General features: G+C 35.2%; 3 protein-coding genes across 3 annotated transcripts; 1 reads left to right on the top strand and 2 right to left on the bottom strand.

Moving 5' to 3' along the window:
* Positions 1-1443: 1443 nt before the first annotated feature.
* On the bottom strand, positions 1444-9581 carry LOC132600420 (protein disulfide isomerase-like 1-4). Its single transcript, XM_060313571.1, has 13 exons — positions 9124-9581; positions 8001-8298; positions 7173-7302; positions 6363-6528; positions 4599-4717; positions 4442-4522; positions 3462-3548; positions 3294-3368; positions 3127-3195; positions 2965-3045; positions 2722-2856; positions 1949-2005; positions 1444-1861 (listed from the first exon to the last, which is right to left on the bottom strand). The coding sequence occupies exons 1-13, from the start codon at positions 9404-9406 to the stop codon at positions 1694-1696; spliced, it is 1749 nt and encodes a 582-aa protein (XP_060169554.1). The 5' UTR covers positions 9407-9581; the 3' UTR covers positions 1444-1693.
* Positions 9582-10101: 520 nt separating this feature from the next.
* On the top strand, positions 10102-14292 carry LOC132600421 (uncharacterized). Its single transcript, XM_060313573.1, has 3 exons — positions 10102-10261; positions 10355-10474; positions 13865-14292. The coding sequence occupies exons 1-3, from the start codon at positions 10241-10243 to the stop codon at positions 13979-13981; spliced, it is 258 nt and encodes an 85-aa protein (XP_060169556.1). The 5' UTR covers positions 10102-10240; the 3' UTR covers positions 13982-14292.
* A 1364-nt stretch (positions 14293-15656) lies between these two features.
* On the bottom strand, positions 15657-20922 carry LOC132600297 (uncharacterized). Its single transcript, XM_060313365.1, has 3 exons — positions 20916-20922; positions 20787-20837; positions 15657-16354 (listed from the first exon to the last, which is right to left on the bottom strand). Exons 1-3 carry the CDS (start codon positions 20920-20922, stop codon positions 15978-15980), a joined length of 435 nt encoding a protein of 144 aa, XP_060169348.1. The 3' UTR covers positions 15657-15977.
* Between the last annotated feature and the right edge of the window lie 6940 nt (positions 20923-27862).

Here is a 27862-nt window from a genome sequence, read left to right as displayed (position 1 = left end):
TAGAAATAATGTAACTTAAAAGTTTCCTTTACAGCACAATAATATATATGACTTGTTTTAAACAACAAGATTGAAATCCAAACTCGATCATATAAATTGAGACGGAGAAAAAGCTAAAGAGAGAGAGAGGGTACATGGAGATGCGTGCTGAGAACGTGAATGAGATTGACGAAGACGGTGGATCAGGAACTGATTGAAGGGAAGGTTCTGGACATTGTTGGTTGCGTGAATGAGAGTGACACGGATGTAGACCTTCGTCCCTTTGTTTGTTTGTTCGTTCGCAAAGCCATTTTTTAAGGTACGTAGAATAGTTTACCCCGCGTTATGTTTATTTAAATATTCTTTTTTAAAGTTAACTATACATTTCACGTTATTATTGATGATGCCTATTATTGCCTAACTAAACTTTGCTGAAGAAACAATTGTCAAATATCAAAAAAATATCTTAGACACACTTTGAAAATGTTGAATGTGTAAAGAGTTGTCCGTTTAGGAGATAAACCATGCACTCTGCCTTTTTAAAACTAAAGTTTCCATCTACATTATAAGGAAACAATGAATATAGTTTTAAAACTAGGATGAATGCTCTAAAGTTTGAATTGAATAGATGACTTGTACAACAAACCTCTACTAGCTTGAGATAAAAGTAGGAGTACTATATTTGTTAAATTCTGACGAAACTGTTTTTCAACTTCAAACTTCGAATACAAGTCTTCATGATATTATTCGTGCAGAGTATGTCATGTTGTCTAGGACCCTATTAACACGGGATGTTTTGTGCACTGGACTGCCTTTTTAATATACTTGGTTAGGTGAACATAGCATGCTGTGTTGAAGATTTGTTTATACTGAAGAATTTTAAACCCAAGCAACTTCCGCCTGTGTATAATTGTGTAAATGTGTTTTTATGTACTAGGGTTTTGAGTCTTTTACTTTGATTTAGATTTCACTCACTGTTATTTAATATCTATATCGATAGGAGATACTAGATACCCGATAAAATAGTAAGAGTACGTGCAAGTTGACTCTGATATCATCTTTATCAAAAGCAGATTGTGTTGGAATCTTCTAAATCCCCAAAGCTGTGTTCTTACATAATTTGGGGAGGTATTTTAGGATTCTAGCCTTAAATATTGATTTTGATGTTAAGAATAAAAGACTAGCCTTGGTATGAAAATTTACTTATATCGATTGTTGGAATAATTAAGAGGTTGAGAAATTCCCTCTCTAAATGGTGCCCCAACTCTGGGGAATGTTAGAAAGTAAATAGTGGAGTGACTTTTATAGTTTTATTTGACCAAACAAAGAATAGTGACTTTCTAACCATCGACCAACACTTAAATGACCACCCATGAAATTTTCCCAGACAGAGCGATACTTATCATGCCCATCACAATTTGGTGGTAATTGAATAAATGACTTGTACAGCTAACTTCAACTAGATTGGGATAAAAGTACAATAAATTATACTTCGTTTTGGTACATGTTGTAAAAATTCGGCTAGATGTATATTACCTTAACCTCTCAAAACAATATCATTACTAGAGGGAGGAGAAAACTTTAAACTCAAAAGAAGAAATAAAAGGAAAGAAAAGAAAATAGGTTCCGTGGCTATCTTTCTAGCCCAATCTATCTTGTCCTACTACAACAAGCTAGGAAAATAACAAAGAAAAAAACGTAGGCTATGTAACTTCTATAGTTCATCTTTTCCTTTGCTAGACTCAACCTTGGCATCTTCCTTAGCTTCGGAACCCTCTGATGTAGTTGACGAAGCTGGTTTTGGAAGCTTGAATGGAATAGACGCGTGTTTCTTAATAAACTTGTACAACGCAACCACAGTTCGGTCAGCATCAACTGGGATCTGTAGGACAATAGAATAGGCATTAACACATGGTATTTCATGTATCTTACATAGAGCCGTAAAACAAACACAATAACCATCACTTACTGGATCCGCGCTCTTGTTCCCTGCTGGGAAGAATAGGATTGTGGGAAATCCTTCAGCCTGCAAAGGAGCAGAAATGACCTTCTATTCAACAATTGCATCCAAGTTTTTACTAAAAATGACTTGAAAGCAACCTTACATCTCTCTCATTTATTTAAGACTTAATAGATCGATAACCCCTTAAAACTTGCCAGCAAATTTCATTTAGACACTCAAACTACGTTTTATTCTAATTGAGCACACCTCAACACGTAATAAAGTGTTCCTATTAGACACTTTCGGTTCAAAAAATTTAAAAACTTTTACGCGTGTTCTCAAGCGTTTATTATGTAGTTAAGTTAACAACATATAATATATCATCTCCTTTAATTATACACATCAACCTCTATTGGGACATGCCTGAGGTTTTACGGCTTATTGAGGCCAGTGCCCATAATTAAAGGAGGTGACATATTTTAAGTGGTTAACTTATCTACGTAATGACACTTGGAAACACACGCAAAATTTTTTCCAAAATTTAATTAAAAGTGTCTAATAGGAACACTTTATCATGTGTTCAATTGGAACAAGTCGTAGTATGAGTATCTAAATGAAATTTATTGGCAAGTTTAAAGGGTTGTCAATGTATTATGCTTCTATTTTAATGTCAAAGCCACACATCTCAGCCAAAAATAAATGAACAATGCAAATAAATAAATTATAGCAGCAGAAGCAGCAGTCCATGACCAAACTATAACACTCTTGTTCTGACTAAAGACAGAAAGCTATTAAACTACCTTTCCCCGAGGGTGCTCGTTTGTGGTACCGTCCATTTTGGCTATAACAAGAGACTCAATGTCACGTAAGTGCTTTGCGAGCTTGTTATATGTTGGCTCTAGAGATTGGCAATGCCCACACCATGGTGCATATATCTAAACATAAAGTGTGAAAGTAGTTACTACAAAAAGAACCCTGAGTAATGAAAAGAAAAACAATAAAGAGAATTCATTGTGAAGCCTTTAGTAGTAGCTTGGGTATACCTCCAGAAGCACATCTTTTGACTCATCTAGAACAATGTCATCAAAATTGTTCCCCACTATTATCTTCACGTCCCCCTCATTCTGTAATAATCAACACAAACAGAGCCGAATCAGCACAACTAAATGAAAAAGGATAGGTCAGGAAGGGAAATCACAACTTACATTTTCAGGAATAGGGTCTGATTTATAGAAAGCTTTGAGTTTGCCTGACAGAAAATCCTCTCCAAATGCCTGATGGGAAAAAAGAAGATAAGAAATATGCATTTTAGAACTTCCTGACTGGAACAGTTAATAAGAACGTATCCAACAAACACAAGGAGGCATTCTACCTTAAGCTTCTCAACGGAGATCTCCCCATCAAAAATGTATTTCCTGGGATTCTCATTTCCTGTATATCCAATAACCTACAGGAGACAAACAAACAAGACGAATAAATTTTCAGTTGGTCACAAAAAGGTCCTGTCAAGCCCATTATAATATAATCTGTTGATTGTTACCTTTGGAGAATCTCCAGTAGCTCCAAAATAATCTGATACAGGTTTTCCAACTTCTTCATCATCCATATTGACAAAAACAAAGATAAGCTGCATTTATCCAGGAACAAAATACAAGGTTCTAGTCATTTGAGAGTATGTTAACAGTCCATTTAGACAAAAACACAGATCTGTATCCAGGAAAATAACACAAGGTTTTAATCTATAGCATATTTTTTCCTTTTAGCCAGAATTATTTGCCTGCTCTTTCATTTTAATTCCTCGTGATTGGAGAAGCTGTGGAAAAATGGAACAAGTCATCCACTGAGCCAATCTAGAGGACTCCAACCTTAATTTTTTTTTATTTTTTTCTGATAATAAAAAAAAAACCTGAATAACTTTCTCAACCGATGTGAAAGTACAAGAATTCGATTTACTTTCTTCTTTTCGTATTCGATTATAACCACCATGGCTACCACACTCACCTCATCTCAGTCCTCGAACCAACATAAATGCTATCAACTTCAGACCCACAATTTGCATTAACCCCAACAAAATAACTTGAATCATACAAAAGAGTAAATATGTGTTTAGCAGATTCTTATTTTAGTTGAAGTTGGTGTTATTGATGTCTAAGCCAATTATAGGGATTCCTGAAGGACATTCAGATGGAAATTCGTTGGCAACATAAAGAGCGCACCTTCTTTATTAGTGCAGATGTTCTAAAATCTAAATCTTCCTTAATGTTTTACTCGATAAGATCACATAAAGATATTCGTATGAATATCTCTCGCGGCCATTAGTGTTTGGTATATATCGATTGCACTCCTCTTGATCTTCTTAATGCCTATTTCTAAGAAGGCAAGCGGCATGATTTATGGGTAAGAAGCATTCTTTTTAAGACATAAAGTTATTATATACGTGATGATTCCACACAATATAGCAGTCTGCATGAAACCAAACACCGCGCTATTAGTCTCAAAGACTAAATAAAGCTTAATTACCTTTCCCTTGAAGAGTTTGGCAGCTTCTTGAAATGCTGGGAATACTTTATCCGTATCATTTGTTGTGGCAAAGAGCAAAACCTGAGTAGAAAGCATTAACCACAAACACTTCCATTCCAAAAGTCACATTTATTATGCAATGTCATATCTGTATTACCTGCTTCTTTATTGGACTCTCGAAAATTGAAGGTCCACTTTCTCTGGTAAAAGTTGTCACTAGAGGAAGCTTGTTGGCAGATACAAACTTAGCTATTGCAGACTTGGTGAATTGACCATCTAGAGGCAAAATCAAAGAAAAAGATAATGAGGCATGTCCTCTTCGACTTTCTTTTATTTCTTCTCTTGAACATTCAAAAGATTATAGAATAATTTAGCAGCTAGCCTGATGTCCTAAAAATTACCACAAAACACCCTCCATGACCCTGAATAGTACCCATAATCATGCCTGACCCATTTAAAACCAAAATCGATGAGATGACAAACTGAAATTAGGTTGCTAAAAGTATATATAAGCAGAAATATTGTATTAGCACCTCAAAACTCCAGTAGATATACAACAACAACAACAACAGCCCAGTGAAATCCCACATCTTGGGGTCTGGGGAGGGTATAATGTACGCAGACCTTACTCCTACCAAGGTAGGATGGCTGTTTCCGAGAGACCCTCGGCTCAATAGAAGCATAAAAAGGGGGTCAGATAAGGTTAAAAGATTTAAAACGATATTGCAATGAAATAATGCAAGCGACACAGTAAAACAGGATAATCAAGGAATTCAAAGCGATATGGAAATGCAAATCACGAAAGCGGCACAGATAAAATAGAGTAATCAAAGTACAGAAAGTAGCAAATAATAACATAAATCAAAGCACAAGAAATTATAATGCGCTAATGCGCCTACTAATAAGGAAAGATAACGAGACTTATATACTAGCCTTCTACCCTAATGTGGGTCCTCCACACCTTCCTATCTAAGGTCATGTCCTCGGTAAGCTGTAACTGCGTCATGTCCTGTCTAATCACCTCTCCCCAATATTTCTTTGGCCTACCCCTACCTCTTCTGAAACCATCCATGGCTAACCTCTCACACCTCCGCACTGGGGCATCTATGTCTCTCCTCTTCACATGCCCAAACCATCTCAGTCGCATTTCCCGCATCTTGTCTTCCACCGAGGCCACTCCCACCTTATCCCGAATAGCCTCATTTCTAATCCTGTCGCTCCTAGTGTGCCCACACATCCATCTCAACATTCTCATCTCGGCAACTTTCATCTTTTGAACGTGAGAGATCTTAACTGGCCAACACTCCGCCCCATACAACATAGCCGGTCTAACCACCACTCTGTAGAACTTGCCCTTCAGTTGTGGTGGCACCTTCTTGTCACATAGCACTCCTGAAGCTAGCCTCCATTTCATCCACCCTACCCCAATACGATGTGTGACATCATCGTCAATCTCCCCGCTGCCTTGCATGATAGACCCAAGGTACTTGAAACTAAAACTCCAGTAGATATATAAACATAAATATTGATATTGGCTAAACACCAAGTTCCATCTGATTTGTTCATTTGAGAAAAAACATGTGTGCATAAAATGCGATTTTGCACATAAATCGTGTAGGTTATCCGATCTCAATAAAATGTAAGAAATTTCATAACCTTCAATGAATTTTGAAAACTCCCAATTTGTATCCTGTGAGATGTATGCAATTACACTAAATGAAAACTAGATGACTTTAAAATGCTTGCTACAATCAAGTTGCCAATATACCCTTAAAAAAATAAACAAAACAAACAAACAAATTGCCAATGTACATGAGAGCTAAAATCAATCCAGCGGGTGTTCTTTTTTTTGTCAGATAAGTTATCCAAAAGAAAATATACAATTCAGAATTAAACAAAGAAAATAAAAGAAACAGCTAACCATAATGCACCACTTTCTCTTCTTCCTTCTTAAGCAAGACCAAAGCCGGGCGTTTAGCAATGTCTTCAATATGGAATAGCTTAGCCACATTAGGATTCGTCGTCTGGTAAAAGTGAAGATCATCCTCAAGTTTGGAAGCAGCAGCAAGCTGCTCAGATTCAGGACCCTATAATTGTTTGAACATTCACAATATGAGGAATCAAATGATAAGAGAGGCCAGTGACAAGGAAGACATCTATTTGCAGTCAGTCAGAGCAGCAATATACTATCAAGAAAAAAGTAGAATTTTTATGAAAATACAATGTATGAGTCATATGACAACTATTTCCTACACTTGAAATGAAGGATAAATTTTACAGCAGAGCACATGGAGATATAACTGAGGTTCCAAGTAAACATCCATACAATTTAATTAAAGAAAATAGTTGTGTTGCAAAAACCATTCAAATAAAAAAAAGGGAGACACCGATTTCCAATGAAAGAGGCAGATAGCATATGGCAATGGAGAAAATTTATTTGTTGAAGTTCCCCCGCCAATGTCGACAAAAAGTTTAAGAAAAACAGAACACAAAAAATTGTGAGCTGGACGGGCGGAGGGAGCTTGCTTATAGAAAGAAGATACGCCAGGCAAAGAACTACAACGTAGAAAGTTCACTTTCTATTATTTACCAATCGAAAAAGGAAAAAAAATCAAAAGAGAAAGTATAGGAGAATACCAACAAGAACTGAAAAATGCCAGTGGATAACACCCAGAACAAGTACCCCATAAGAATAGATAATCACTAGCATACTAGAGCATGTAGTACTTACCACCAAGGACTCAAGGAACCCTAAAACAACTTTGTTCCCAGAGGTTAGTACACGCTCTGCATCCTCTGTTGTCGTTATATTGTAAATGCCAGGTCCAATCTTCTTCTTGATCCAAGTCACGATTGCATCTCTAGAGTTAAAAAGTTTATCAACTTCAGACCAACATGCAGTATTTGATAATCCACAGGCATAAAAAAAAAAAAAAAAAAAAAAGGGATGCAATTAGACGCTAACACTATTTATCACCCATTGTAAAAGGCAAGAAGCATACTAGTAGATCAGAAGCTCATAATTAGTTAAAAGCCTAAACGTAAATGTAAATGTAAAATTCAGTGCGACACTTGCCGCCATAACACATTTTAGATATAAATTCAATTAGAAGCTAACACTATTTATTACCCATTGTAAAGGCAAGAAGCATACTAGTAGATCAGAAGCTCATAATTAGGTAAAAGCCTAAACGTAAATGTAAAAATCAAAGCTATCCAATTGTTTACCCTCCACAATTTCTGCAAAAAAAGAAAGTGCCCAAATGAATTCTTGAAGCAGAAACTGAGCTAGCGGCGCAACCCCATTCGCCGGAAAATTACATTGTATATACAATATCAAAATTATTCTTTTTTATTGTATATAAAGTAGATGTTGAATCTCCGTGCCTTTTACTTCTTCGTGTGCCTATTTTTTATATTTTGATCCACTATCTTTGAAGTACCAAAATTTGAGCTTATTGTTACTAAAAGTTAACAAGCTTTTTACCTCATCAATGACTAAACACAAGTAGATACATAAACTTAAGAAAGTAAAGAAACATAAAGGAAGAAGACTCACTTAGTTCTTTGGCCACTGTAAGTTTTATGCTCACCATCAACAAAAAAATAAATAGTAGGAAATCCTTGAACCTCATAATTCTCCGCTAACTCATTTTCCAATGTGGCATCGACTTTTGCCAACGACACATTCTCAGCCTTTAGCTCCGTCGCTGCGGCAGCGTACTCCGGGGCGAGTTCCTTACAGTGCCCACACCAAGGCGCGTAGAACTCCACCATCACATACTTATTATCATCCACGAAGTCACTGAAGTTCCTGTACGCCAAAACGACGACGTCCTTATCATCGACCTTAGGACCTGTTGGAAAAAAATAATTCAAAATTGGTTAGGATTTGGTATTTTGATTCATGTTTAGAGCCCGTTTGGATTGGCTTATAAGTTGCTTATAAGCTGTTTTTAACTTTTTTGAGTGTTTGGCTGGCCAGCTTAAAGTCATTTTATGCTTAAAATAAGCTCAAAAAAAATAATTGGGCCCATTTGACTTAGCTTATCTAAAGCAGCTTATAAGCTGAAAACAGCTTATAAGCCAAAAAAAAAATAAGTTAGACTACCCCCAACTTATTTTTTTTAGCTTATAAGCTGTTTGCAGCTTATAGGCATAAGCCCATCCAAACAGGCTCTTAGTTAGAATTTATAGTCAAATTTATATAGGAATAGACTTTCCATTTTATAGTCAAAGTAGTTTTCATACTATCATAAATAGAACTACTTCTAGCTATTTTCATATAGCTAGTGTCGAGATTGTAGAGAGCATTCAACATCTTATGAATTTATGAATAAAATATTTTACTTCGAATTTAGGACCTTCTCTCAAAATCGGTTGGGATTTGATATTTTGATTCATATCTAAACAGGATTTATAATCAGAAATTCTATGTTTCGTTACTACTCCCTCTATCCCAATTTATGTGATAATTTTCGCTTCGCGAGATTCAAATTGCATCAACTTTGACCTAACAACATTTATGATAAAAGTTGCTAACTTATAGTAGTTTTGACATATATAAAATTTAATGAGTTAATCTAATTCCAATTTAAGTGCTAGCTATTTTCACAGAGTGGAGAACAGTAAACCACATTCAAACATTTATGAGTCGGTGAAATTAAAATATTTTACTTTACCTTCATCTTCCTCATCCTTCTCGTTATCAAACGCCGACGGGACATCAAAATCGTCGTAATTATCAAAATCCTCGTCGTCATCATCGTCGAAATCATCGGTTTCTTCGGGGAAAGTGTGTTGCGGTGCGGCGTCGTTTTCGTCGTCCGATTCGAGGAAGCTTAGGTCTTCGTCGTCATCGGCGGATCCGGCGGCTCCGACGGCGCCGGCGGATGCAGTGAAGTAGAGAGAGAAGAGAAGAAGAGAAGAGAGAGAAAGTAAAAGGATGAGTCGACGACTCGCCATTGTGAGTCAGTAGCGAGTTGACTCAGATCGGTGAGAGTTTGTGTACTGAGATCCGACGGTGACTAAGCTTGGACCACAGAGTAGGAGGTGGAGTTCAATGTATTCAACGTTTTCAATTGATCCCTAACACTCTGTTTGGATGGTTGTTTCCCGTGATTCATTAACATGCCATATGGTAGACTTTATCATTTATTGTGCTGTATTAATAAATATAATATTTGGATAGATTTTATGTTTACTGTGATTTAATAATATTTATATTATTTGATTGATTTAATTTTTCTATAATCCATTTTGTGTCAATAAACTTGGAATTTTTCTTTAGAATTTACTCCGAGAAATGAAACTAACAAAAATATATTAATAATAATAATAAAAATATGGGGCTCCATCTGTCACTATCATTCATTTTATGGTTAAAAAGGGAAAAACCTGCCATTCCTTTTCTTTTTTTTTCTTTATGCAAACAGCTTGAATTCTTTCTTTAAAAATGCTGAAAATAAAAAACTAACACATATATATAGCCATGGGAACACCTTGAGAAATTCTTTCACTGTATTGCCGCCTTCAAAAATAATATCCAACAAATATATACACATTTTATACATAATCAGTGTATATCATTTGTATATATATAACTAGCGGATGTAATTATTTTGGAGAAGCGGCTAAATATGTAATTTTAATTTCTTAACCCTCAAGCCCATTCATGCATTTAACTTCAGGCCCATTAAGCCCATCTTTTTTGGCAGGGGTCAATTCCTAGATTCATTCTTCAAAGAAATCGTCTCCAAATTCAACACTTTGTTCTCTCAACAAATTCAATTCGCAAGGATGATCAGCCTCCTTACTCAGGTCATTTACATATATTAATGATTATCACCTTTTTTTCCTTTGCATTTTAATTGTTAGAGTATCGATTATTGAATGAAATCGTATTGAATGCAGGAGCGTCTTCTAGGCGCTGCTTTAGGTAGCGTATTAACAGGCGTTGTGGTTTTAGAACAACGGAAAAGCATATATAAAAGCGTATCTGAGAATCAATCTAGATTTTCCCCTCAATCTCAGGTTAGGTCTCAAATTCTGATTGATTAGCTTTGTCCTTTGCTCACGTGCTTTTGTGTTGTGTTACTTTTTTGTGATTTTTAGCTTCCAGGATTGATGTTGATTTCCGGCTAATACATTAACTACTCATGATAAATTTCACCAACAGATAAGTACCTATAAATACATAAATAAAGGAAAAATCACGCGACCGTGACAAACATTTAGACTGTATTTACGAAACGTAGGTATCAGTGTTGATACATTATGCACTGATACAACTCTTTCGCGCGATTTCAGCTGGTACAGTATGCGCTGATACAACTGATAACCGCTTGATACAATTGTAGCTACGTTTCTTAAATACGGAAACTGTATATACGTTTCGTAATTACGCACTAAACTATAGCTAGTTATGAAATTTTCTCATACATAAACAAATTATGTGTGTACATGCGCATTTAATTAGCAAAGAATGATTCAAGCCTGTCCTTTGATGGATACTCAACGCATTTGTATATAATGATCAAATTGTATATGTATTCATAGCTGCAATAAGCATGTTACTAACTTCTTCAAAAGTTTTTTGTGTAGAAAAGATACTAACTGCATGTCCTCTATATAGGTTGAGAAAATGGTAAAAAGCTTTAGGAGCTGCTAATTATGTGTGTGCGCCCCCATCTAATTAACAAAGAATGAATCAAGCTTGTCCTTTAATAGCTAATTCAACACATTTGTTGTATACAACTATCAAATTGTGTAGGTATCTGTAGCTGCAACCTAAGTTACTCGGACTCGCTTAAAATGTCGTCGGGTGCGTGTCGGATCCTTCAAAAGTAGTGTATTTTTGGAGGATCCGACACGGGTGCGGCAACACTTTCGAAGAGTCCGAGTAACTTAGGCTGCAACAAGCATGTTACTAACTTCTTCTTCAAAAAAAAACATTTTTTTGTAAAAAACTACTAATTGCATATCCTCTGTATAGGTTGAGAAAATGGTAAGAAACTTTAGGAGCTGCTATTCTAGTTTGATACTGTCGTTCTCACTTCTCTGCAAAGTTGAAATTTGTTATCTAACCATTACCTAAATGTGTATGTGCAAGCATTTTATTGTTCGTAGATATACTAAAAGGGCAGCCCGGTGCACTAAGCTCCCGCTATGCGCGGGGTCCGGGGAAGGGCCGGACCACAAGGGTCTATTGTACGCAGCCTTACCTTGCATTTCTGCAAGAGGCTGTTTCCACGGCTCGAACCCGTGACCTCTGGTCACATGGCAGCAACTTTACCAGTTACGCCAAGGCTCCCCTTCCTAGATATACTAGGAAGCATTTTATTGTTCGTAGATATACTAGTAGTATGATATACACAGTACAAGATGCATGTAGAACGATAAAATGATCAAAGTGGTCTTTAATGTATGGGCTTTGGTTTGTTTGGTCCTTAATGTATCCCACTCCTTAGCCCTATAAATAATGAGAGCTGCTGTCAAAATAAACAAAGCCCATGGCATGTGCAGGACACGTGATTTATGAAACTACAGAACAAAGATTTTCAATTTGATTCAGAATCCATAACCCTTACTTGATAGAATTTGATTCAGAATCCATAACCCTTACTTGATAGAGCCATAGGGAAAGCATCTTTGAAGGGGTAAAGCTTGAAGCAAACTGGAAGAAATTTCCATTTTTATGGTAAATACTTTCAATGGAATATGGAAGGAAGCCTAGAATGTCTTCGATTGGGCTAAGTTAAGATATGATATATCGATGGGGATTACCTCCACTAAAGGCATCTTGGACAACTTGAAATCCTGGGAGAAGTTACTATGCGTGTAACTGCTATGGCTTGAGTATGTTGAAACTGATCGAAAAGAAAACAACAAAAAATACATTTAATTAGTTGCACAAACAAATCATTAAAGCCACACTATAGCCCTCTCTATAGTCATTCGAGAATTCTTCGTCGCCACTTCTATGAAACATTTCTCAATCGAGAGTAACTGATTTTGGTGCAGAAAAATCTATCACCATCGTAGACAGTATTCGACATCAGCCGAAAATTCACCATAGTTAGTGAAATCAGGAACACAAGAAATCAAAAAAAATACTCAACATAGTTAGTGTGAATCGCAGAATTAGTGAAGAACCATCAAGATAATCCAAAAAATACTCACCCATTAGTAGTTTCACGCCAAGTATCTTCTCCCAGGATTTCGAGTTGTCCGAGATGTCTTTAATGGTAGTAAATCCCCATGGTTGTATCCAACTTCTAAGTTAATTACATCTTCTTCCTACAGAACCTTGTTAGCCCAATTGAAGACATTCTAGGCTTCCTAAAATATCTGGAATTTGTTCACCATTAAGTTGCAGTTTTCTCCTAGCCTTACCCCTTAATCGAAACTTTTCTGCTGGCTCTTACAAGTTAGGGTTAGGAATTTTGAGGTGGGTTCTGAAATCAATATAATACACGAAGGGATCTTTCTTTTGTAGTGTGATAAATCATGTGCAGAGGACTCCATCTATGTTGACATCAACTTTCTATATTTGTAGATTACTTGTAGGGCTAAGGACCAAACTTATAACCTTTTGAGATTATGTTTATATATTAAGGACCAAAAGAAACCAAAGCACATACATTAAAGATCATTTTCTCTAGATTAGCCATTACAACGAGACAACTGACTCGAAGTGGCAACTCCATCATCTTAGATGTATTATCTGATGAAATTCACTAATCTGTATCAGTATATGTAATGCAGTTCAATCGCGATAAAAAGCAGTTGCTTTCGAAACTGAACAGTGAGTATATGGCCTATGCATGACAAACCATACTTAAGCACTATTTCCTCCTTTAAGGGGTTTAAATCAATAATTTTTCAAATGCCACACCAGCGTTTTAAAAGCAAAAAAAGAAGAAGCAACAAGATCTATGGGATTTGAAGCAAGATAGCGAGAAGTGAAACACATAATTTACGAAAAATTTAAAAATATCAACATATATGAATTTAGCATTGTAAAAAATAATTTGTAATTAGTATAACAAATTGCAACATCCGATATGCTACAATGCTGGTATTAGTCCAACTTCTCAAAGTTAAGCTCCAGAGAAGCGACCAATTCTTGTTGGAATCACTTTGTGCGTTATTATTTAAAGCACACATTTCTCTGAAGCACATATTTTCACTAGTGAAGGGATAACTCCTCGTTTCGTTGCTTCAAGCGCCAAACTTCAACATATCAATTGAAGCAAAGGAATAACCGCAGTTGTGATACACATGTTACCCGGTCTATGGACAATGCATATGATGTTTCCAAGCAATGTTTAAGGTTTTCATTGTCTGTGATAAATCATTTCAACTCAACTTTCCGTGTCTTTTCTGACTATATTTTTTTTTATCTATTTGGAATTTTTTCAGACAACAGTGCACATTCCAAAAAAGGAGTCTGGTATAGAGTTTGCACACCTATGGAACAAATCTGTGGATCAGGCGTTAGGGCCTGTCATAAGATCTCTTGGCACACGTGGATGGTAAAACTGCTGTGTGATTTCACAACAGATCTAGAAGTTGTCTCTCTTATTTTGTAAGATTCCTACAAGAACAGATGCAAGTGTATTCTCAATTCTTGAAGTTGCAGTTATCGCAGATACTATGCTCTCTTGTCGCTGATGCTATTGATGTTTCATTCTTAAGTTTTGTCTATGAGGATCACTTATGGAATATTTGTGCTGTAAACAGTTAGGTGCTCCTGCTCCATAGTCCCCTGCTTTATCCATGCTTTTCATATTGCTTTGGAATGTACATTGATAAAGTAATGTTATACTGTGATGTTGGTTGAACCAGAACCCTTGTTGACTTGTCAGTGCTATTGTCAGATAATAAGTATATATAAGCATCCCGTTATCACCCTTCCCCGGCTTCCCACCCTTGACACTGCTTTTCTCTCGTAATTTAACTGTATCAATTTGAAGTAAGTTTTTACGTTGAAAGCTTAAGGGGCAGGGATATCTACTTAGGTCGAAGAAGTTGAACCTTTCCCTTTATTTCGTTCAGATATCTCCAAATCAGGCTATATGACTAGAGGAATTATTGCATTTTTTGAAGCAGTTAAATGGAGGAATGCCTTACTCATCCATGACATAATACTGATGATGGGAGGAAAAGCATGTCCCATCTGGTTGGTATCGTCGGGGAAGTGCACAGATACCTGATTTTGGTGGCACTGTTTAAGAAATGACTGAAGTTAAGTCATTCTTGTCTGAACTTCAGCCCTTTTTGCATGACTTTAGGCATTTTGTCTGAAGTTTGGCTTTGTCAAAGCTAACTTTCGACACCGCATGTATTGTTTGTCAAAACTGGGCACAAGTTAAATAATGATAAAATTTGAGTGCAAATTAGATGTCTAAAGAGGATACGCTCTGAAATTTTACGGCATTGTCCGTGAGATTGACAAGTACATTAGTTAAACAAGTGATAATTTCCTTTAGCTATAGAACATATTATCTGCCAGCTTCTCTAAGCTCATGAAAGGGCAAACATCAGTTTACCCAGCTGATATCTCGGCCTTCATTATTCTGCGTCATTTTGAAAATGTGAACAATTTTAGGACTAACCCGTCCAAGTTTGGACAAGTTAATGACCCGCTTATGTATTAACTTAACCCATATTGATCGATCCAAATTCAGTCTGAACCGTCCATTTGCCACCCTAATATATATGAAACTCCAAAGAAGTATCAGTAAGCCTTATCAACAGGAAGTGAAATAGGAGGTCTTGGTAGTGTAACATAGATGAAATACCGCGAGATTTTACTTTGCTCAGTATCCAACTCACTGCTCAATGTATTACTATATGTTAGATCCGTATACATTACAAAATTCCTTGGTTTTATAAGTGTCCTCCTGTGTAATGTCCATGATTATGGTGTATATGTAATCCTTTCTTCTTACTACCAGGAGTCGTTTTAGGTAGAAATAGCTTTCACTGGTCATTTTCGACCATGTCTTTAAGAAATGACCACTATCATGAAATTTCAAATTTCACATGTGAAACTTCATGACAATGTCATGAGTGGATATTTTTCGATTACAGGGGCTGAAAAGTTGCTATTTGTGAATTTTATCCTCTTATTAGTTGTAAGAAACATCCTAGTTTTGGAGTCACTAAACTTTTCGCTCAGACTTTGTTGTGTTAATGTCTCTGCCCCTGATTTTCCTGTATTCAGTGAGCATATATCATAATAAGAATGGTTTTTTTGGATTACAGTAATCACTAAATAATTGTACTATTATATCACTAACTAATAAAAACAATAGTTACATCTCACAATCCCAAATCATATAAGTAGGAAATCTAACAAACCGAAAAATGTAACAATGAGATAAAGCAGCAGGGGATGGATATATGAGTGAGAGTCTGTTGTGATGTATGTTACTCGGACTCTTCAAAAATATCAACATATGCGAGTTAAATTCTCCAAATGTAGCACTTTTAGAGCACCCGACACGTGTGCTGCTACAGTTTTGGATAGTCAGACATTGAGCTGGACAGGAACGCCTTGGCCCGCGCTGCGTTTTCGTGCAATCACCGCATAGTAAACGCCACAAGCCAACACAATAGCAAACCCAAAGCCGAGAGCGATCCCAACCATCCCACCAGCTCCCATTCGCTTATCGCCATCCTCATCCGGCTTCGACAAACTTTCATGTGCTAAATTAGACTGCAAACTTGATGCTGTAGGAAATGTTGAAGAGCCTGATGATTCTGATGTACTATTATTATTATCACATAAACTTTCAGTAGTAGTACTGTTCTGTTTTTGAGTCTCAGGGTGAAAAAAAGAGTATGCTTCTGGTGAAAATGCAACAGGGCTTTCATAAACAAGGCCGTGTGGAGACCTTTCTTGAGCTTTAACAATAAAGGGTAGGCAAAATATAGCAAGAAAGAACAGACAAGAAGCCATTGGTAATGTTAAAATTGTTCGAAGTGATACGGATAAGGTAACAGAGCGGTGTCAGACTCAATAGAATTTGATCGATCCTATCTTTTGTCGTTCAGGTGGAGAACCGAACCAAGAATTTTGGTTGGATGAGAGAATGTTTGCACTTAGAATGGGATTTTATGAGGTAATGGAGCGGTGTCAAATTCGATAGAATCGATCTGATCGATTCTATTTTCAGTCGTTAAGTGGAGAACTGAACTAAGAATTTTGGTTTGAATGAGGGGATGTTTGTACTTTGAATGGGATTTTATAAGCAAAATGAGAAGTGGAGGTTGCTTAAAATTGAATGTATTGTGGAAAAGAGGGAACCAAATGATAGAAATACTATCAATGGCTATAACTCCATTTCCATTAAAGTTGTCGCCATCACTCACTCCCATGGATTTTTTAGCAGCAAATAAATAAATGTCTTGCATGTTTGTTCAAATAGAGAAGAAGATAATAAGTAGTACAAAGGCACTCCTCCAAAAAGTAAGCTTTTTGCTTAAGCAATGGTTTGCATAAACTTCTAGTAATGAATTCTCCAGAAAAGTGATTTCTTTCTTGATATTCTATTCCACGTGATAGTTCTCCAGAAAAAAGAATTAGCGACATACAACTTCGGTTGTTAAACAATAAAATCTATCGCTAATTTTATTTAACGACGGATTAGAGACGGAGAACTTTTGTCAGTAAACAGTAAAAAATTGTATATATATAGCGATGAATTTCTTTAATTCCTGTTTTTGTACTGTGGGTGATTCTTTTTATTGTTTAATCAGGGTATTTAGTATTGTAATCCCTTCATTATATCTTTTGCTACGAGTTATTTTGCGATGAATTTCTTTAATTCCTGTTTTTGTACTGTGGGTGATTCTTCTATTGTTTAATCAGGGTATTTAGTATTGCAATCCCTTCATTATGATTGGTTCTTGATCCATCCAGATGGGGTTGGATACTTGGCAGGATTAATATATATACTAGTAAAAGAAAGATAAGATACATTCTCCCTGTTATAGCTCATTATGCATATTCTTCTCATTATGAGAATTCTGTTCCCTCCTAATTACTCAGGTGCTTCATTCAAATATAAAATGTCTAAACCATTTCTCGAAAAATACTTTTGGTCGTTCCAGTGTTTACATCAAAAGTAATAGTTAAGCGAAATTTCATTTATTTGGTGTAAATTCGGACGTGCATAAAAATTTTGGGATCTTAACATTTTTAACCATCGCCGGTGCATAAATAGTGTATATAATAACTGTATAATAAGTGGTATGATTATGCATTAATTATACACAAATTATACTGACTAAAATATGTAAAAAGAAAAAGAAAAAAAAAGGGGATGGTATGATGAAGAAGCTCATAAGTGATTAGCTGTTGATTGACACTTGGATTAATTGAGTAGCAACTTATGAATAATGATATATTATGGACAGTTTTTTTAAGGCTTTCTGATACTAAAATAATATATACTAATTGTAGTATGAATAATGATATATTATGGTTTATGGACAATGATTTTAAGGCTTTCTGATACTAAAATAATATATACTAATTGGAGAAGCAACGTATGAATAATGATATATTATGGACAATGATTTTAAAGGCGTTCTGATACTAAAATAATGCTCCTATATGCTAATTGTAGATTCAATAAAGTAATGACATAAGACCCTTTTAATTTCATGATGTTAGTGGTCTCAATTTTCTTGCATGAGAATGTAATTTAAAGCTAAGTTAGAGGTTTGCTTAGCTTAATAGACCAGCAAAGGCCATTATCCACTAAGGTCGATACTTGATGAGAGTAATGATGTAGCTAGTATTTTGCATACTCATGCATACAACTTTAATTTATTGAAAAAGGTGGCAAGAATGGGCATGCTAAAGTAGAAATCAATTCATTCTTAGTCTCCTGGAGCCCTACTAGTAAATACTTATTTATACTTAGATGTTTATAGCAAATCGATATTTTTAATTTTAGCAACTGAAAAATAAAGTAAAAATATATCACGTAAATATTATTAAGTGAAAATATATGTATGATATCCAGATATCTTGTATTCGTTGGTTTAGTATGCACAGAGTGCGAATAATTTTTTTACGGAGCCCTCCTTCTCCTGATCTCCTCCACCTCCTACTCGCAACGCCGAGGCTACATCGGCCCCATGGTCGTCAATTAGATTTCCTTTGTTGAAAAATCATACAATATATAAATGATAGTTTTTCTCGATACAAAGAAATTTTATAATAAGGAAGGTTTATCCGCTAGTTATAATCGGAAGTCAGAATTCAAATTTTATTGGTTCTAGTTTTAGAATAGCGATATGATCTTGTGTTAGTAACTGATTTCTGAATTTAATTTTTGTACGTTTTTAATCGATTTCTTTTTAACATAAATATAAAGTTTCGACTAAAGCTATTGAGTTCGGCCATCTAACTGACTGGAGCAATGAAATTTCAGTTTTCTCTTAAAAACAAAATTATGTTGCCTTTAATTCTGCCTTTGGCCCTACATACACCCTCTACTAGTATATAATCGGTATTATTACAATCATGCCTCTCACTATGCTGTCTGCAAAGTGGCAAATTGCCTCATCTGCTTTTCAATTTTGTGCCCCTTTTTTCGTTCTAATTTATGAACAAGAACATAAATTCCTATTGTAGTACTAGAAAGACTGCATGCGTGGTCTGTGTAAATATTAACTATTCCTGATTTTTGCAGTACCCATGCCATAGTTAAATTAGGCACGCATTCATTATTTCACGAGTTTCACTTGTGCACCTTTTCTTTTTCTGTCACAAGAATTGTCCCTTCTACAAATAGTTATTGAAAGTTGGAACCTCTAGTTTTCAGTGTCACAAGAAATGGTCCATGCATAGACAAAAACAGGAACTTACAATATCATACACCTATGACCTATTACGAGTTAGTACATTGGAAAATATTGTATTTATATTTAAGTGTTAGTATATTACATGAAGTTTTCTCTTTAGTTAGAACTAGAAGGGTATGCCTTCCTTGATGATGGCAAAATAAAAAGAATCGAAAAGGACTAGTCAATGCGGAGGCAGGATTTTACAAAAAAGATTCAAAATATAAAGAAGTAAACATACAAAAAGGCCAAGAAAATTCAACATCTAATATATGTACATAAAAAATAATTTTAACATATATATAGGGTATTCCGGCGAATGAAAAGTTTGAAAACGAACACCCTTGTGCCCCTAGCTTTACCTCCGGGCTAGTTCTCGAAGATGTTTAGGATTTTAGCATCGACGGCAAGTATCTCTACATGTGGCTCGTTTATGATAACTCTTTTGATTTGTGAGGACTAATGAAGCTATCAATAAGTCTCCTAAACTCTTGGGATGATGGCTAGTCATTTTCGCAATAATAACCACCTTAAGGAATGGGAGAGAGTATTCGTCACAATCCCATGATAAAAAAGATATTTTTTTTTTCTTTTTTTATACAATTATGAATTATCTAGTGTTCGAAATTTACTGATCAGGCCTTCATGATAAATCACAAGCGAAATATTAGTTAGTACTATTGGGTGCTCTAGTTTATTAGTGTTGGCAATTTGTGGTTATAGGGGGTTGAGTTGGGCCAATAGGTAGGAATGGGTCATGTTGGACTGGACTAGGACAAGCTTGTTGCCCATATACTATCAATATCAATCCAAGAGTTACATAGTGACTAATATCATAAACTTTACACTCTCATCATTCCATTTACGGAAACGTCCCGAAGTCACTGAGAGGGAACCTTAACAACAAATGGGGCTAAAAGAGTCTCAATTGGCTAATTATGTGGTAAAAATAATGTGCATATGGCTATTATTGGAATGATGAGTTCGAACTTCTAAACTATGCTAAAATTTCAAATGCTTTCATTTCGTACCAATTCTCTTCATTCTTTTCTCGTTTTAACTTCGTTGACAACTTCTAGATTCAAGTCCGTTAGTTTGAATTGAGTCATCCGTTCTTCTAACTTGAACAAAAATCCAATCCGGCCAAGAGTAGAAACTAAATCCCTTGTGACCAATCGGATTAACAAAGGTACAATCATTGGCCGACGCAATTTGTCAGGCAATCAAAGGTGCGCGCATTCGAGTGTTTGTGAGTTTGTTTTCACTAACCTAATGTGTTTGTTTGTCTTGTTCAATGTCTAAATAGGTAGGAGGACTATGGGTACAATGAAATGGGACGCAAGTACTGATTAACAACCAAGTAAGAACGATTACTCGTTGTTAATTAGTTTAGATTGATTGAATCCTAAAATTAAAAATCTTTGGAGTAAGTGAAATTGAAGCATTATCGATGCAATAACTCTCTTTCATTTGCAAAAACGAAGGAAAAAAAGACATAAAAGAATCGAGAAGAAGAAAAGCAGACAAGGGCCTTTTTAAAGTGTTGGATAAAACTTTAAATAACTTGCGAATCATGGTTAAGATTTAAATAACGGTCCAAACATGATACTTGACATTGTTGCACTCACGATTTCTTTCACTTATATTTTCTCTTCTTTCTCATGTTTCCAAGCACATGATTTAACTTGTACTATCTTTTTATTTCCTATCACTGATTAAGATTGATTCTAAATATGTTTTGTATTGTCGAGTTTTACTGTATAATATTGCCTTTTTGTTACTCAAGAACAAAAACTCCGGACCGACCACGTCGACATTTGTTGTTAAATTAAGCGAATATGATATGAAGAATTATTTTAGTATCTAACTTTTGTACACTGATAGATTTAATTTAATAAGTATTGTTAATATATTTTAACATATGAATTATTTTAGTATCTAACTTTTGTACACTGATAGATTTAATTTAATAAGTATTGTTAATATATTTTAACATATTGGAATTAGCAAGTCATCTGTCGTATTTTTCAGATGACTAATAATCTCTTTCATTATTAAGAATTTCTCTTTTTATACTATTATTTTATTAGTGTATAAAAGTTATCCTTAAGATAATGACTGTAAATGCCATATTATTGCAATTTTTTGAACATTGTCTATGGACGCTATGTATTAAAGATGTTTACATTTGTGTACCTATTATATGGAATATATTTACATAATCGACTCACTTAAAAGGTACTTATAGGTAACTTTATTTACTGATATTGATTGATAATCTAATTATAATGTGCTAATAACATATTGATAAAGTAAAAATTATTACAATTTCAACTTGAATTCGTATAAATATTTAATGCCTTATTCTGTCCGTGGCTCCTTTGTTGAATATTCTTAAGTGCAAAAGTTTCAGATTCCCACTTAATTAAAAGGCAAGTGCAGTTATCAGCTATCATTACTTAATTCTTTACAGTTTACATACTAATCATCACTGTTTAGAAAAAGCTAAAAACTCACTAACTCAGTTAAGATTAGAGAAAAAAAAAATGAATAGATAGACAGTTTGGAAGAGTTGAGCAACGGATGAAGGTGACAGATAGGAACCCATCAACACTTAAAATTGACCATGATAAGAGGAACATTATCTCTTCAGGAAAGAAACTTAAAAAGCAATAACAAAAAAGTAGGTTATTCAAAGGTATGTAGACTTAACATGTTCTGTATCATTAAATTAAGGAGAGTAAATAATTAACGCACTGATCAATAATAGCACTTTCGAGAAGCATCACCACAAAAAGCTAGTAAATTTTTAATAATATATAGTCAGAAAGTAGAGTTTATGAATATGATTATTAATAGATTTAAGGATAAGGATGCTTGAAACAAGCCGTAGATTTAGGAACACGTAAGCTTCGTTTGGTAATTTGCAAATAATCTTGGTAAGCGGGAATTTGCAGCAATTATATGTGATAAGCAGCGGAGGCATCAGGATTTTAACTAAGGAGTTTAAAAATATAAAGAAATAGACAAATGAAGAAATTGAGAGAGTTCAATATCTACTCTATATACATAAAATATAAGTTTCATCTTGTATATATAATGTAATTTTTTACTAAAAAAGATTCAGCTACGCACCCTGTCATAATATGCCTTAACATGAGTTCTTATTATCGGTAAGCTGCTGCCCCTCATACGCTGTACTTTCTTACTGGCAAGTGGCAAGTAAAGGATGACGGCTGAATACTCTATCTTGTATCCTTAATTTACATGCAATTTGTTGGCTAAATGTTTACAATTTGTTTAATTTGAGAAATACTTTTTGAGAGTAGTAATTTGTATTTGGTGAATCAAAAGCACTTTTATCAATATTGGAGCATTGATTTGTGTTTAAACAAAATTTCAAAAAGTGTTACAAAGAAAAGTTGACTTTTTAGCTTTTGAAAAATAACTTTTGTTATCCTTAAAGCTTGACTAAACATATTAAATATCTAAAATAAGCGTTTAAAAAAAAACTTTTGACTTCTCCCAACTGTTTAAGAAATTGATGACTGCTTATATTAAATTTTAGGAAAGTAATGACACATACATTACATTCTCTTAAAATGCGATCCGTCTTTGAATCCTTATAAACGCGGAATATTTTCTGCATCAAGTTACTTTTTTTAAGGAAAGAAATAGACCTTAGTTAGTCCGTATATCTCATAATTTTATGTACAATCGTATTTGAAGATCTTAATACAATAAATCAAATAATTTATAACAAATATATATTCAGTAAATTAATATTCAAATAATTATTACACAGTATATTACTGCTATTTTTATGTTATAATCCGTATATAACTTGTCCCATAACAAATGATCCATCACATCATATTGTCTTCCGCGTAAAAGACACACACCCCACCCCAGTGAAAGGGATTTTGCCAATATTTGCATCACTTTAAAGATTCCTTGTGTAGGTAGCATGTTGCTTTCAAGATTACTTTTATTTTCATGAAGTGCAATTTAAGAGCTATCAGATCAATAGTAGTGTATAATATAAACTAGACTAGAGAAGACGGGGCTAGTAAGTTCTAAGTCTCTCGAGTTTGCTTTAATTTGCTTTTAGTTTCTTAACTTCTTTCTCCTGAGTGTGCGTTTGGAATGAAGGAACATATTTCTTGATGAAAAATAAGTGATTATTTTACTTTTTTTTTTTTTATGTTTAGTAAATAAGCAGTAAATATTATTTGAAAAATATTTGTGTATTATTGTTTGGGTCAAAATTTTAACTCAAATAGTTGAATTTGTGTTGAGGTTAACTACAGTTGGTAGTAATTTGATTCAGATAAAGGAATTAAGGTAAGTAATTTGTTAGTTATTGATAAAGAATAGGTAAAGAATAGATAAATAAAAAGGATAGAGTAAACTTATTCCAATATTGATGAACAACAATAGCGTAGCTCTTAATCTTCAAGAATGAATGAAAGCTTGATGACCAAAGAATAAAAGTGACAATAAACAAGAAATAATAATAATAGTGTATTTTTCTAGTAAGACTTCCCCATTTCTCTATCAATGAAAATCCTATTTATAGGTATATGATTCTATCTGGTGCTCTTTCCGTTGTATGCTTGTAACGGCAATCATTAATTGATGAATTGATGATTGTCATTTAATTTCCTTGATTCTGGCTGTTAATAACTGTTTCAGTTGTTACTGTATTAATTCCATTTAATGCTCAATAAAGAGGGTCTTATCTGTTGTTCCCGTTGATGTTCGTTGTTGACTCAATCTGATGCCTTTCCGTAAAGGCTATGCTCGGCATTACCATCTAATATTTATTTGTCGATGAATAAATTGACACATGTCAATTGCACGTTAGTCCACGTGACATGTACATTTTTACCCATACAGATAGTCCCTCAATTTTTTGGGTTCATCACAAAGATGTTCCCGACAAATTGTCTTGTCGTTTTTCCTCAATCCTCTCTAATCTACATATTTGAATCTTTCTTTTCGTGGAAGAAGCAACATTGTAACTGGCGGCAGATCGTGGGCCAGTTACCTGGGTTTTCCGCAGTGTATCTTTACCCCTTTACTATTGGATTTAATTTCCCGTTAACTTCGTTGATTGATCAATTATGTCGCTGTCTCCAAGTTTGTGTTGCGTAACTTACACCTGGAGTCTGGCGTTTAATTCAATTATATCAATACGTTCCTCGTCTTGCCAATGTACAGCTTACTTTGGATCATATTTTATGTTTGAACTCCCTTCGTTTTGTAAGGGGTTCTATGATAATGTTTAGGGCCAGGGGCTAGAATAAATTGTTCGAAGACCCTGAAGATAGCCACGACCGTCAATGGTTCAATGATTTTGTGTTTATTCCTACTCACCAATTAGTGAGTAGTGACGCCGGGTCTTTCCCAGAGGTGTGGAATGCGAGAGCTTTTAATCCCGAGTTAAATATTCCGGGGAATATTCACGAATTTACAGAAACATTGATCCGATTCTCGGCGAGGGCAAGAACTTGGGAATCAATGGCGGTGCAACGGGGTATTCGTACTTTGGATGATTCCGGAAAAAATAAAGGTATTTATTTTTATTAATCTTCTTTTCCTGATCACAATTGTCTTCATAGTTTTTATTTCGTCAGGCCGTTTCGGTAAAAAGAGATTATCGTCAAGAACCTTGATTCTCCCAAATGATGACGACTCGGCATTGGATAATATCTGTTCCATTGTCAGAAGAAGGTTGAGTGCGGAGGATGAAGGTTCAAAGGATGTTGGCAAACCTGTTCTTAAGAAGAGAAGATTGAACAAGCAATCTTCTTCTGGACCTTCCATGATTGGGAAGACTGAAGGTAGGCTTAGCATTGAAAGCTCAGGTTCTGAGGATGAAACGCCTTTAATTTTGAGGAAAAGAAGAAGAACTAACCTTTCTCTTATTGAAGTGGTAAATGTCTCAGAGGCATCCCCGACGAAGGATCTTGAAGATCTACCTAGCATCCCCGAAATGCCTTCTCGGGAAGAAGATTTATCAGCTACTCTTCTTGAGGTGATGATCATTGATGATGTTTCTGAAGTATCTCTCCAAGACACATTTATTGATGCTAATATAACTGAGGCCAATGTTGCCGGTATGGAGCCTGTCACTGTTCCCAAAGTTGATACCTCTCGGGATGAGGTTGACGGTTCTTCTAAAGCTGATACCCTTCCATGCGATATTGTAACTTCATCAGGTCAACCTTCTAATACTGGTGATGAAGCTCTCGGAGCTGATGATCCTGCAGTAAAGTGGATGCAGTCTTTTGTTCCTCTTACTGTTAATCATACCCGATCTTTCAGTCTATTTGATGAGGCAAATTTATTGGCTAATCCTCATGTGATGAGTACTTTTTCCAATAACTTCATAGGGCCAAAAGAACATGCCGTTCTAAAGGACATGCCCTCATACCAGATGAGCATGATTGCTTTAGGGCTTTTGATCCAGGTATGTTTCTTTTCAATCTCTTCTATAACTTTTTCTCCATCACGTTTTCCTAACTTGTTATAAATTTTTGATGACTTTCTTGCAGGCTTAGACTTATTTGGCGGGAAGTCTGGAGCATTCTGAGGGTGAATCAAAGCTCATTGATAAACTCAATGAAGACAATGTCGCTCTAACTCAGGAGTTGTCAGCTTTGAAAGCGAAGCAATCTAGCTTTGATACGGAATTGAGTGAGGCCAAGGCAAAAGCTGATAAATATCAAGTAGAGTTAGAACATTTTTGAGGTCAGGTATCTGACTTCCCGAAACTGAAAGGGCAGATCTCTGAGAAGGATACGGCCATCGGTAATTTGAGGGTGAAACTCATACAGATGGAAGCCAAATTTGAAAAAGCAAATGAGGAAATCCAAAAGCTCCGAGATAGCTTGTCTTCTCGGAATACCGAATTCGCCAAGCTTGATGCAAAATTTCAGTCCTTACAAGTTAAGAGCATTCAAGATTCTGGAGACCTAACTAGAGCTTTGATTGACTTAAATCAAAGTAAAAAGGACATAGTAGCGATTGACGAGAAGTAAAGCGAGAAAGATCTCGAGATGAAAGCTTCGTTGGAGAAGAAAAATAGATTTATTGCTAAAATTTTGAGAAAAACAGAAGGTTTGCAAGAGCGTGGAAGCAACTTATGCACCGGAAAGACAAGTGTTAGAATAAATTCATGCCTTGGAAAAGTAAAAAGCTGTTAACCTGGCTGTCCTTAAGACTCGCTTCAATTTTCTAAAGGACTTGATCTTTCCTCATTTGATCATGCTGATGCTCTTGCTTCTGCTGAGCAAAAGTTAAAAGATGCTCGTGATCTTCTTGGTGACATGTTCGGAGATGATAATGCTGAAGAAGATAACGAAGAGGAAGCAGAGGAGGAGAGCGATTCCGGGGATTCAAATGATGATTTGCCTTTTGAAAAGAAAGTTCCATCTGATGATGATCATACTTAGATCATTGCAGTGGCTCTTGTATTTCTCTCCCCTTTTATGTTTGATTGTTTCTCTGCTTCGTTTGGCGATTATTTTGTAATAGTTTTGTAGATTTTATAATGAATGAAGCTTTTCATATTTTCCTTTTTATGATAAATCTCTTGTAAGACTTCTTTGGCTAGAATCTTTCCCGGGTAATCAATCCGTTCCAGAATTCCGACCTCGGAATGCTTGTAAGAAGATTTGTAATTTTGCCGCAAAAATATATTCGGGAAGATGGTTTAGACATATGACTCATTACGAATAAATTCCTTCACTCGCAATGCCGAAGAATAGGGCTTTGTTTTTAATAAGAGATTTACTCTACTTTGTGAAAAAAAAAGGGAATTCAAATAATCTTTTAACTACTTAAGCACAAAGTAATTTCGAAATAGAGAAGGCAAAAATACCTTAAGTCGTTAATGATTTGGGTGAGCGGAGCTTAGTTATGCCCGGCATCGCCTAATGTTCGGAGATAAAGTTCCCCTCCCCGGACAGTATATCATTGATGTGATTATGTTAGCTTTTAACTTACGTTTTTTGAGTCGGAATTAAAAAAAAAAACGTGATGCTAAATGATTCAGGGATACCCAAAAGATCGGAATCTGAAAGGGCATCTTTGCAATTAAATTGCGATATTCCTTCATAATGAATAAATTTTGTAATGCTTGTATTTAATGTTTCTGTTGTTATTGTTACACAAAATGTTGTCATCTACGTATATAGTCCCTTCTTCTTCTTCTTCGGCGAAACGTTTCTGTTCTCGTGTACTTTTGACGGGAAAATAGGATATAAATTATGACTGATAAGACAGTTTACTTTTCCGATAATCCTCTTCGATTCTCGTAACGTCTCATAATTAGCCCTAAAAGTTGCTTTCTATCGGAACCGTCAATCCCAACTCTTCGTATTCTTCCTTTGAATTTATATAAGGAAGTGAATCATTAACCAAATATTTCACAGTATTCTTTCCTTATATAAGTTGTTTAAAGCAAGAATTACTCTCTGCAATATTTTCATATCTTTTCTGCGAACATGTCTTCTTCTTCTGATAAAAATCCTTCAAAATTCCATCAAA

This window comes from Lycium barbarum, chromosome 6, assembly GCF_019175385.1.
Source record: "Lycium barbarum isolate Lr01 chromosome 6, ASM1917538v2, whole genome shotgun sequence".
NCBI classification, from domain to species: Eukaryota; Viridiplantae; Streptophyta; class Magnoliopsida; order Solanales; family Solanaceae; genus Lycium; species Lycium barbarum.
Note: the sequence above shows the minus strand (reverse complement) of the source record. Positions and strands in the feature narration are given on the sequence as shown.

What these genes read in the sequence shown, in the direction of transcription:
- LOC132600420 (XM_060313571.1), bottom strand. Translation starts at nt 9,406, where the DNA reads ATGGCGAGTCGTCGACTCATCCTTTTACTTTCTCTCTCTTCTCTTCTT. An exon ending in GGTTCCTTGAGTCCTTGGTG is followed by an intron (nt 6,529 to 7,172) that starts GTAAGTACTACA and finishes AAACAATTATAG; the next exon opens with GGTCCTGAATCTGAGCAGCT. An exon ending in CCAAACTCTTCAAGGGAAAG is followed by an intron (nt 3,549 to 4,441) that starts GTAATTAAGCTT and finishes GGATAAATGCAG; the next exon opens with CTTATCTTTGTTTTTGTCAA.
- LOC132600421 (XM_060313573.1), top strand. Translation starts at nt 10,241, where the DNA reads ATGATCAGCCTCCTTACTCAG. An exon ending in TGATCAGCCTCCTTACTCAG is followed by an intron (nt 10,262 to 10,354) that starts GTCATTTACATA and finishes TATTGAATGCAG; the next exon opens with GAGCGTCTTCTAGGCGCTGC. An exon ending in GATTTTCCCCTCAATCTCAG is followed by an intron (nt 10,475 to 13,864) that starts GTTAGGTCTCAA and finishes GAATTTTTTCAG; the next exon opens with ACAACAGTGCACATTCCAAA.
- LOC132600297 (XM_060313365.1), bottom strand. An exon ending in TTTATGTCTTTTTTTCCTTC is followed by an intron (nt 16,355 to 20,786) that starts GTTTTTGCAAAT and finishes TTATTGTTAAAG; the next exon opens with CTCAAGAAAGGTCTCCACAC.